Source organism: Oratosquilla oratoria, chromosome 6 (genome assembly GCF_046742065.1).
Source record: "Oratosquilla oratoria isolate Oo_2021 chromosome 6, ASM4674206v1, whole genome shotgun sequence".
NCBI classification, from domain to species: domain Eukaryota; kingdom Metazoa; phylum Arthropoda; class Malacostraca; order Stomatopoda; family Squillidae; genus Oratosquilla; species Oratosquilla oratoria.
Window position 1 is genome coordinate 76,791,829 of NC_134782.1, and position 12,500 is coordinate 76,804,328.

Below are 12,500 nucleotides of genomic sequence, written 5' to 3' on the forward strand. Positions count from 1 at the left end.
ACCCAATTGTTGATACCAAATTGTGCGGAATGGCAAATGATCACTTAAACTAATTAGATATTCAAGAGGATTTAGATAAACTACAAAAATGGTCTGAAAAATGGCTAATGAAATATAACCCAAATAAATTCGAGGTTATGTACATAGGTAAAAATAACAATAAGTACGTTTACAACTTATTTGGAAATTCGTTAACAAAAGTGGACAGTGACAAGGATCTCGGCGCAATTATCAGTAACGATCTCAAGTCATCTAAACACCGTATTTCCACTTCAGATAAAGCAAATAAGATGCTGAGACTAATTGCGCGATCTTTTGATTTTAAAAGTCCATCTGTCATTAATAAGATATTTAAATCGTTAGTTCGACCCCATTTGGAATATGTTCTATCCATGTGGTCACCGAATCTCATTAAAGACATTGACAGATTGAAAAAAAAAAAAAAATACAACGGCAAGCCACGAAGCTTATTCCAAATATCAGAAATAAATCACACGTAAATCAACTATTTTTCCTATTAGGGGTGATTTGATACAGGTCTTTAAGATTCTAAAGGAAATTGACAACATCAAAATAACAAGACTTTCACACTAAATGCGAATCAGACAAGAAATAATGGTCTCATACTGTCAAGAAGTAGATTTAATATGGAAACGGGTAGAAACAATTTCGCCAACCATGTAGTAAATAAATGGAACAAACTTCCTGCAGAGCCAGTGCAATATAGTACAGTTCGAAGATTTAAGATTCATTTAGATAAACACCTAAGCAAGATGCCATAATGCCTGTCATTTATCTTATTTTATTTATTCATTCATTGTTATTTGTTTATTATTTATTATTATCTATTTGTTTGTTTTATTTACTTAGTTATTTCTCTATTCATTCTGTTCTATATTATATATATATATATGTATATATATATATATATATATATATATATATAGATATAATATATATTTTTTTTTTTTTCGACCTAGTTATGGACCAAAAGGTCTTCTACCGGCGTGATCTTTCTTTGTAACCCTTTTCAATATTTCGTCTAACATTAAGAAGTTCACCCATTCGTATCTGTGGTGGCCTTTAGATATTCTATTTTGGATGACTCCAAAAGATTTCCTTCAACCCAGTCAGGGTCCGGGCGCAAAATCGTCTGGGGGCAATCAGAAAAAAAATACTAAACGACTGTGGAAGCCAAATGGTTTAAGTGGTTTTGTTGAACGAAGAATGTTATGAGAAATTAAGCTAAACTTATAAAAATAACTAAACCTACCCACAACCGACAGATACCCTGATTTTGGTCGTTATTCCCTATCGAAGGAAATATTTTTCTTTGTTCTTGAAGAACAGCAAGAACTAATACATTTTGAACACTTGAGCAAGCTTTACATATGTTTTTCGTAAGTGTTTATTTGTGTATTTGTTTTGTAATCAACCGAGCGACCTCCTGAATAACATGTGATTATGATGTGATAATTTGGTCAGATAATACCTTATCTATTTAGTTTTGCTTTGGTCAGTCCTGTGTCGACATCTGGTACATGTGTAGACAAACAGGTGTCGAGGAACACAGCACATGCGTCGAAGAGATGTATGAGCACAGAAATTAATGAGATCGTAAAGTATGGGTAATTAATGGGTTAGTAAACCCGTACACAGGTACACATGTACATACACACACACACACACACACACACACACACACACACACACACACACACACACACACACACACTACACAACTCGGTGGCGTGGTTGGTAGAGTCCCAGACTGTTACTACGGCGGTCCGGGTTCGAATCCTGCCCAGGGCTGAAAATATTTTCAGTGTCGCTACACTTCGAGTCGTTACTCCAACTCTCGTGGGCGGGGAGTTGGGTGTGTGTGTGCGTGTAAGGTAAAAGCATTGCCCATAGATCGGTCATACGAGCTCTGAGCTCTCTTCCGTGAGGGAAATAGCTGTCGATCACGAGTCCAACACGTGATCCAAAGACCATGGTGAATCACTCACATACACACATATATATATATATACATATATATATGTACTGTATATATGTGTGTGTGTGCGTATATATTCATGCATATATATATATATATATATACATATATATATATATCTATATATATATATATGCGCGCACGCGTGTGTGTGTGTTTGTGTGTAAAGATCTGGAATCTGGGATCCATGTTGAAGGGGAGAAGTGTAAACACCAGACGTAAAGTGGGAGGTTTATTGACAGATGTTTCAGTCCTAGTCCTAGGACCGTCTTCAGGGATGTGATAAGGTAGAGTGATCAAAGAGCTTATTATATTGGCCGTAGTTAGAACTGGGAGAAGTAGTTTGCTCTGCCGAAGCTACCTGGGCCCCCTCTCCTCCTCCAGTGGCTATGAAAACCAGACAACTGGTCACAACCTTACATAGTCATTTCTACACAATGGATCTCACATACGTTCTTAAAAATCACAAAGAATGAATACAATAAAATAGAATAAATAAAATACACACTTGTACGAGAACTAAAAAGATATAAATTATGGCAGTGAATACCAAACAACTGGTCAAAACTGTTCACAATAGTCTTCACATACAATCTTAAATTCACAGAGAAATAAAAATGAATACAAAACAAATACAGAAAATAAATACAAAAAATACGCATACGATAACATAAAGAAACAAAATCTGCCACTTTCACACACAAAATCAACTCAGGTTTCTATGCACATAGGCGTGCGCTTTATGTTCATCCACATCAGACAATCGATCACAACCTTGCACAAACAACTGCTTACCGTTGTCTCTATTTACACTCATAAATCTGAAGTGAAAAAATAAAATACACACACCCAAAAAAGGAAATAAATCAAATCATGTTCATACACATTGTAAACTCAACCTTATAAACACACAGGTATATGATCTTTGTGCACTCTGTGTTCTCTCACTAAAGTTATCAATATTGATTACACATTATGTTGAGTCTGTTGTCGTGTTCCTCGTGCCCTGGTAGATTGGTTTAAGTATATGCACCTGTTTACACTAACATATTTTGTCGTCCACGCTTCTAGAAATAATTTTCTTTTCTTCGAGTTCTCTCTGTGTATCACTCTCGCTCCTTCCCAGCCTATGTTGTGTTATTGTTCGCTGATGGTTTTCTAAAGTGCTGGAGCTGCATCTTTCTGTCTAATTGCCCGTTTGTGTTTTTCTATTCTGGTAGCGAGTTTCTTCTGTGTTTCTCCTATGTAATCTGCATCACAATCCAAACAGCCAATGCGAAACACTACATTCACTTGCTGAGTGGGTGCTTTCGTGTCCTTGACTGGTAAGGTTATGATGCAATGTTGCGTGGCTTATGTGCTACCTGTATGTTCTTGTCCCTGGCCGTTACCTCTGATGCACCTTTAATGTTAAGGGATTGTGACCCTTTGTCCTGTGTGAGGGGACTGTGTCTCGGTGTACCGTGTCCTCATCCATTTCCGTACGGTCCGGCTCGGATAACAGTTGGTTCGGAAAACATCACGTAGATGCCTTTTCTCCGCCCTCACCTCGTCAGCCGTAGACTGCTCGGTTCCATAACGTGCGGATTAGGCTTCTCTTATGGTAGTCCAGGTGATAGTTGTCAAAGTCTAGTTGTCTGTGTGTGTGGGTTTTCTGTATAGACTGGTCTTGAAATGGTCTCCTTCTCGTGATACTATACGTTAAGGAACGGAAGCAGCCCATACAATTCCATGGAGAACTGGATAGCCAGTTCTATGTTATTAATCGTAGTGAAGAAGGGGTCAATATCTCTCCCTTGTATTACAGCGAAAACATCGTCAACATACCTCAACCATAATTTCAGGGACGGGGGTGCTGTCCTCAGTAGTTCTGCCTCGAACTGCAGCATGACCAGTTCAGCCACCACCACTTCCTCAACAGAATAAAGAGGCTCAAACTCAGTCAAGGCGATATCATAGTTTCCTTTGATTCCAATATATGTTCACTTCTATCCCTTAAGATGTAGCCAAATGGGCATTTTTAAAAACCAAAGAAGAGACTACGTTTTTTTTTTTTTTTTTTCGACAGAGGTCATGGGACTTATCTTGATGTGCCTCGATTCAAAGTACAACCGCTTCAGGGACCACATACACCAGCGAAAGGGCACTCCCATGGGCTCACCTATTTCAGTGTGTGTGTGTGTGTGTGTATGTGTGTGTATGTGTGTGTGTGTGTGTGTGTGTGCTTGTGTGTATTCACCTCGGATCTGCTGCAGTCTCTGTCGAGACAGCCAGACACCACCCTACGGCAGTGAGCTCAGAGCTCGTTATTTGCCGATCTCTGGGTAGGTCTGAGACCACTCACACACCACACACCGGGACAGCAAGGTCACAACTCCTTGACTAACGTCCCGTACCTACTCACTGCTAGGTGAACAGGGGTTACACGTGAAAGGAGACAAAACCAACTTATCTCCGCCCGGCCGGGGAATCGAACCCCGGTTCTCTGGCTTGTGAGGCCAGTGCTTTACCAATCCGCCACCGAGCCGTGTGTGTGTGTGTGTGTGTGTGTGTGTGTGTGCGTGTATGCGTGTGTGCGTGTATGCGTGTGTGTGTGTGTGTGTGTGTGTGTGTGTGTGTGTGTGTGTGTGTGTGTGTGTGTGTGTGTGTGTGTGTGTGTGTGTGTGTGTGTGTGTGTGTGTGTGTGTGTGTGCGTGTGTGTGTGTACGAGTCGCTCTTAGGTATTACATAATGATATCTATAAACACTTTGAATAAAAAATATTCAAATTTTTTCCTGAATATAAAAGATCTGCGACTTAGAAATATGAATCATAGAATTATTGATAGATTGCAATCAACTTATGCCTATTCCTGTAATGTCAGGCTGTACAGTGCTGCAGCTACTCTTATCAGCATGTCTTAAGATTACAAACGGCAGCCATCTTTGTGGCACCCCTCATTGTTCTTCTTCCCTATTTTGCAATTCCCTATTTGCAACTGACAGATCAACACCATGCAATCTAATATATGCATAGTCATCGGTGCATAGTACTTTGAATCGTGGCCAACAGCCAACGGTGATACTTCCACTCCTATGGTTGTTGAGATTCAATGATAAAACGCAGCTATTTCCCATTTCTCAGCAAACAGCTACGAAATCCACTTTACTAAGCTCAGCAGTTTATCAATAAAAGGTTTCGGTGGAAGGAGGTATGTGTAAGATCAACGAAGAGAGAGGAAATAAAGGTGAAATTAGGGAAACATGGAAGATGTCGGCTGTGGGAGCTACAGTTGATCGACATGGACTGAAGTGGGAGTGACTAAGATGGATGTGTTCCGAGCTCGTTGGGTCTCATTGCCAATTCTATCCAGAATACTTAATTGCAGTCGACGCCGCGCTGCATTAGAGTCTAAAAGAAATATTTCTTCACCAAATAATAAGTGTCAAAGAAACTACTTTGCCAAAGTCACTCCGTTCCGACGCTTTCGTCTACTAATAAGGAGAAAGAATAAATGTGTCTGTTATTTTATTGGAAATGCGTGTTAAATGGAATTTTAGCGGAAAACATCCGAGTTAATTATCCTCCTGGAGTAAGGACGCCTGCGTCAAGTTCTCGACTCACACGCCGCTCGCGATGCTGACCAGAAAATACTGTCGTAATTTCGTAGCTTTTATTTCTGTCCGGAATATCTTTTAACTCTATCTCTCTGTTTCTCTCTCCCTCTATCTATCTATCTCTCTATCTATCTATCTCCCTACCCTTTTCCCTCTGTCCCTTTCCCTCTCCCTCTCTCCCCGTTTCTCCTCTACCTTCTCTCTTTCCCGCCATCCTTGCCAACCTCTCCCTCCACCTCCCTCTCCCCCCCATTCCTTCCCTCCTTCTCCCTCGCCGACTCTTTTCCTCTGTCCAACTCTCTCCCTCTCCTCTCCCTCCCACCCACCCTCCATCTCTCTCCCTCCCACCCACCCTCCATCTCTCTCCCTCCCTCTCCCTCTGGTCATAGCCACCCTCCTCTCCTTCTATGTCTCTCTTCATCCATCACACCAGTACACAAGATTCACAATTGTTTTGTCATGTGTATGGAAAAAGTGTGGATCATACTACAATACGAAAAAATTAAGTGAGAGCCGTAGTGCATAATTACTTTCCCAGTCAGAACTACACCTGCTTTTACATACAGCAACTTTAAACCGTTTACTCCTGAACTCTCATACATGTATGTATGCATGTATGTGCATATATATATATATATATATATATATATATATATATTTTTATATTTATATATATATATATATATATATATATATATATATATTATACATATTGTTACGGGACGGGCTGGTTTTGTGAAGAGACGTTACGTATAACGGATAAGTGCTTAAGAACCAGCTCACTTCTAGAAGCCACTGTAGGACTGAATTATCTGGTCAGGGCCTAGATAATTCGTAAGACTAGAAGTAAAGGCAACAAAGAAGATTCCAGGAAAGGAATATTAAACTAGCGATAAAACTAGTAAACGAAATTATTAATATCATGGAAAATATTTACAGGCAATCAACACAAAAGAGAATGGGCAGGTGGGTCAATGGGACCGTTACATGATTATAAGGATATGGAAAGTATCGTTCAAATAAGAAACACAAGATACGTATACAATATGGTACTATCTAAGTACAAAGAGATCAGGAACATGTGTCAAAATAAGTAATAAGTACAAATATAAGTATAAAGTAATGCAATGTATATAAGACACGTAATGTAGGCAAAAAGGGTGATCACTTCACACCAATCGTCTCATGAGTCTAAACTTCTAGTTTCTATCAAGAGATCAATATGCGAGAAAATGACAAGGTGTGAGTGATTTCCACAGCTTATATACCATTGGACCGGAAGCGGGATACTTCCGGTGAAGGGTGCGGGTGAGCGCAAAGGGGGGAGGAGGGTAAGTTAACACACGTCAACATGGGTAGTTTTAAGACCCTCGACTCGCTTGAACAATCTACTTATTTAGTAACTGTCAAATCTGTGCGCTCCGAACTATTCAGGATTTCGCTTGTCTGTTTGTTCTACAAGAGTGCCCACCTTTCTCCGCACGTAGGCAAGATTACATATAGTGGACGGGCGTTACTGCTTAACATTGTTACAATACATACATAGACAAGAAATATGAACATAGTTATGTAATACAAAGGAACACAATTCTATAACGTAATTACACATATGACGTAATATCTAATATTACGTTACAATATACATATATATAATGTATATATATATATATATATATATATATATATATATATATATATGTGTGTGTGTGTGTGTGTGTGTGTGTGTGTGTGTGTGTGTGTGTGTGTGTGTGTGTGTGTGTGTGTATGTGTGTGTGTGTGTGTGTGTGTATCATATATATACATAATATATAGATACATTTATAAATATATATATATATATATATATATATGTATATATATGTATATATATATATATACACATATATACATATATATATGTGTATATATATATATATGTATAATATATATATATATATATGTATTATATATATAATATGTATATATATGTATATATATATATATATATATATATATATATAAATATATATATATGTAAGGGGGAAAAAGCCTTGGGTACATGTATGTATGCTTTTTTTTATACCACTAGATTATTTGACTAAATTCTGGGATGCGGTGCAAAAGTAAAAGGAAGAATGAGAGGAGGGGAAGGAAATGTGGAAAAGAAAGGGGATGAAATGAAAAAGGAATACAGCAGTAGATGAAGAAAATAAAAGACCATAAAAGGAGAGATCAGATGGAGTTGTGTGTTGGTTATTCAACAAAAGAAGATGTCGACCCCTGATAAAGAAAATCAACAAGAAAAGAACGCAGACAGAATAACATAAGATGACTACCTTATTACTGAACATATTAGAGGAAAGGAAGGAATAAATGTTTAACGTTCTAGGGAAATGTGGTTACCCTATTACTGAATGAAGAAAAAGAAATAATAATAATACGAAAAATATAAACGTTTGAAATATAGATAAAATATGACTTCCCTATTACTGAAAACATAGAAAGGAAAAATATATAGAATTTGAAATTCAGAAAAAGAAAAAGTGTCTTGCTACTGAGGTACTACAAGAAAAATGATAGAATTTAGATTCTGTAGTCATTATTCCATAAAGCTGAAGAACTAGACTATACAAGCTTGAAAAAGGATCGGCAAAGACTTTTTAGAACTAAATTAAGTAGTCGGTAAGGAAGATAGACTAATTAGTTGAGAACATCAACATGGGGCGGTAAAACGACGACTCCATGAATGCCTCAAGAAGATCGATTAAAAAAAAAAAAATGCGGAGCTCACACACGAAAGAGAAAACAAATAATAATAATAAAAAAAATCTGAAATACGTGAATAAAAGAAATAGATCATGTTTAACCCCCCCCCCCCCGCCTTGTTTTCTGTCGGGAGATGGCGGGGGGCAGAATAAAAGGGAAAGGACAAGCCTACACATAAGGGAGATAGATAATAACCTAACCCTTTGTTATTTGTAGATTACCTGGAAATGAATAAAACAGTCTGCCGGCAGAAAGAATAACAAGGGCAGCGCCGCCTGGTACGGAAGGGGTTGTAAAGAAAAATGGGGAAATAAAAAATGGAGATAGATGGAGTGGAGAGAGAATGACGACTTTGAGGATTGATGAACGGGAATGACCGCTGTCCAGTGGATTCCATCTACTGTCAATCCATCTAACCGCGGAAAAACCGCAATATTTCTATCTGTCTATCTGTCTGTCAGTCTGTCTGTCTGTCTGTCTGTCTGTCTGTCTGTCTGTCTGTCTGTCTGTCTGTCTGTCTGTCTGTCTGTCTGTCTGTCTGTCTGTCTATATGCGCTTAGCTATTTGCGAGCTGGCTTATTCCTATACTAATACACTGGGATGATTGTGTGTGTGTGTGTGTGTGTGTGTGTGTGTGTGTGTGTGTGTGTGTGTGTGTGTGTGTGTGTGTGTGTGTGTGTGTGTGTGTGTGTGTGTGCATATTTACCTAGTTGTATTTACCTAGATGTATTTTGCGGGAAGGGGAGCTACGCTCGTGGTGTCCCGCCTTTGTATCTCGCAGTGTCTAGTTTGCTCTTAAACTCATGAATGGTTTTTGCGCACACTATTTCATTGTCCAGTTTGTTCCAAGTGTCCACCATTCTATGTGGAAAACTGTTTGTCTTCAGATCTCTTCTGTAGCTATGTTTTTTTTTCTTTCCATGCTCTCTTGTGCTTCTCTTGTCCCAGTTTAACAAGTCCTCTCTATAGAGTATTTCTGTGCCTTTCATGATTCTGTAGATGGTCAGTAGGTCACCTCTCTCTCTTCTTTGCTCCAGAGTCGGTAACTCCAGTTTAGCCAATCTCTCCTCATATGACAAGTTTGCAAGTGCAGGTGCCATTTTTGTTGCTGCTCTCTGGATTCTTTCTATTTTCTTTATATTCTTTTTGGTACTGGGTGACCACAATGTCGCCGCATATTCTAGTCTAGGCCTTATCAGTGTGACCAATATTTTTTAATAATTTCTTCGTCCAAATATGTAAATGCCACTTTTATTGATCTTGGCAAGTTGTAGGATTCTCCGACAATTTTGTTTATCTGTTTGTCATAGGACAAGTCGTTTGAGATAATTACACCCAAATCTTTTTTCGGATCTCTCCTTCTTTACCTCCTTGGTTCCAATTTTGTATTGTCCTGATATTCTGTTTTTGCTATTTCCAAACTCCATTATGCTACACTTGTTAATATTGAAGTCCACTTCCCATTTCTGACTCCAGTTCCATACCTTATTCAGGTCTTCCTGCAATGATTCGCAATCCTTTTCAGTTTTTACTTTCCTTAATAGTTTGGCTTCCAAGCTCGCTGGCTGAGCGGGTTAGGGCGTCGTTATTTGCGCGAAGGTCGAGGTGATGGCGGTTCGAATCCTGCCATCGGCGAAGTTGAACCAAGGGCATGGTTCATTAAATTCCACGCTACAAAGTCCTCTCTGAAGGGCACAGTCCTAGCCTCCCGCTAGGGGGGAGTGTGTGACGTTAAACCATATCATCATCATCATTAATAGTTTGGCGTCGTCTGCAAAAAAGCTCATGTAACATTTCACATCATCATCCATGTCATTCACATAGATAGCAAACATTATTGGAGCCAATACAGATCCTTGCGGTACTCCATTGATTACCTCTTTCCAGCCAGAATATTTTTCTCTGAGCACTACTCTCATCTTTCTACCAATGAGGAAGTCCATCCATTTTAGTAGGTTCCCTTGTATCCCTCCTATATGTTCCAGTTTTTTTTTTTATAATTTTTTGTGTGGTACTTTATCAAAAGCTTTTTGTAAGTCCAGGAAGACACAATCAGCCCGTGTGTGTGTGTGTGTGTGTGTGTGTGTGTGTGTGTGTGTGTGTGTGTGTGTGTGTGTGTGTGTGTGTGTGTGTGTGTGTGTGTGTGTGTGTGTGTGTGTGTGTGTGTGTGTGTGTGTGTGTGTGTGTGTGTGTGTGTGTGTGTGTGTGTGTGTGTGTGTGTGTGTGTGTGTGTGTGTGTGTGTGTGTGTGTGTGTGTGTGTGTGTTTGTGTGTGTGTGATTCACCTTGGTCTTTGGATCACGTGTTGGACTCGGGATCGACAGCAATTTCCCTCCCGGAAGAGAGCTCAGAGCTCGTATGACCGATCTGTGAGTAATGCTTTGACCTTGCACACACATCCCCAGTTCAGCCCTGGGCAGGATTCGAACCCGGACCGCCGTAGTGACCGAGTGTGTGTGTGTGTGTGTGTGTGTGTGTGTGTGTGTGTGTGTGTGTGTGTGTGTGTGTGTGTGTGTGTGTGTGTGTGTGTGTGTGTGTGTGTGTGTGTGTGTGTGTGTGTGTGTGTGTGTGTGTGTGTGGGTGTGGGTGTGGGTGTGCGTGCGTGTGTATGTTTGTGTGTATATGTGTTGTACACGTGTGTGTCTGGGCACTTGTATATACGTTTGATATACTTGTAAAAGGTACATCAAACACTACACACGTACAGTAAGTACTCGCTTCTCTTCATCCCACAAACCCAAAACCTTACGAAAACTTTTCTCAATCTACTCTATACATGTAAACAAACGTTTGAAAAACATCAGCAAATTCACCCAAGACCCCTCCACGGTCGACCCGACTGTGCTCTGACCTAACACAAGGAAAACTTCTATAGTGGATTATTATTTGGACCACTGTGGGATGTGGGGCGGTGGGTGGGAGTGTGTGTGGGTGGGAGGGCATATAGCTGTCACCGTCCCCCACCAAGGGTGCGAGTAAGCCACAGGTGCTGCTCTCGGCACCCGTAAGAGTTGAAGCAGCAATTAGGGTCCGTCAAGCTTCAGGTACAGCCTGTGGTTCCCACGCCTGTTCGCATTCGATAGAGGCGCGTGCGCTTATTGTGCCCGCATATTATACGTGTATGTTTTAGTGGTTAGTGGTGTGTGTGTGTGTGTGTGTGTGTGTGTGTGTGTGTGTGTGTGTGTGTGTGTGTGTGTATGCGTGCGTGCGTGCGTGCTTGCATGCGTGTGTGTGTGTGTGTGTTTGTGTGTGGGGGTGCGTGCGCGCGCGCGCGCGCGTGCGTTAGCCAAAAGAAAACGAAACTGAGGTCGCCACTTCAACACCTCACCTTACTCTGTAGACTTTGTAGTCGTTTGCAAAATCTCACCGAACGAACCTCAACCTTAACCTCCTCAACCCCAATCTCCTCAAACTCAATCTGCTCAACTTCAATCTCCTCCACCTCAACTCCTCAATATCAATCTCAAACTTGTCAACCTCACCCTCCTCAACTCATTCTCCTTGCTATTAAACTCCTCAGTGTCAACCTCAAGCTCAACCTCCACCTCCTCAGCATCAGCCTCAACCTAAGTTTCTACCTCAATCGAAGCCTCAGCCTCAACCTCAACATTAACCTCAACCTCAACATCCTCAACCACAACACACTTAATCTCAACATTCTCAACCTAAATCTCATCCTTTTTCACTTCACCCTCCTCAACAACAACTTCCCTAGTATCACCCTTCTCAATGTCAACCTACTCAACCTAAACCTCGACCTCCTCAACATCAGCCTCAACCCAAGCCTCAGCCCCAACGTAAGCCTCAGCCTCAACCCAAGCCTCAGCCTCAACCCAAGCCTTAACTTTAACATTAGTTTCAGTCTCAACTTAACCTCGTTCTTAACCTCAACCTCAACATCCTCAACCTCAGCCTGAACCACATTAACTTCAACCTACCGACGATGTAAAAAACAAATCTATTGTCCGAAACCAGACTACCAGGACTATCAGGAGCATACTCCCCCCCGCCCCCTCCTCCCCCATGACCCTCCCCCTCCGTCCCCACCCCACTTGACGGGACTAACCTCCTTTCTTTTGTACAAACAAACCGAGTTAGCGGAAGACCTGGTCAAGCACCCACGGGACTCCCTCCCTCCTCTTCTCCTTCTTCAGGATATT

At 40.6% G+C, this 12,500-nt stretch overlaps 1 protein-coding gene across 6 annotated transcripts in view; it reads left to right on the plus strand.

Annotated features, from left to right (window-relative positions):
• Nucleotides 1-12,500, plus strand: part of LOC143026637 (LIM/homeobox protein Lhx9-like) — a 240,807-nt gene that overhangs the window by 167,316 nt on the left and 60,991 nt on the right. For all 6 annotated transcript variants that reach the window (XM_076187369.1, XM_076187368.1, XM_076187367.1 and 3 more), the window contains exon 3: nucleotides 12,495-12,500. This exon is cut by the window's right edge and continues 128 nt beyond it. In XM_076187369.1, coding sequence (XP_076043484.1) covers nucleotides 12,495-12,500 — 6 coding nt within the window. The remainder of the gene's footprint in view (nucleotides 1-12,494) is intronic.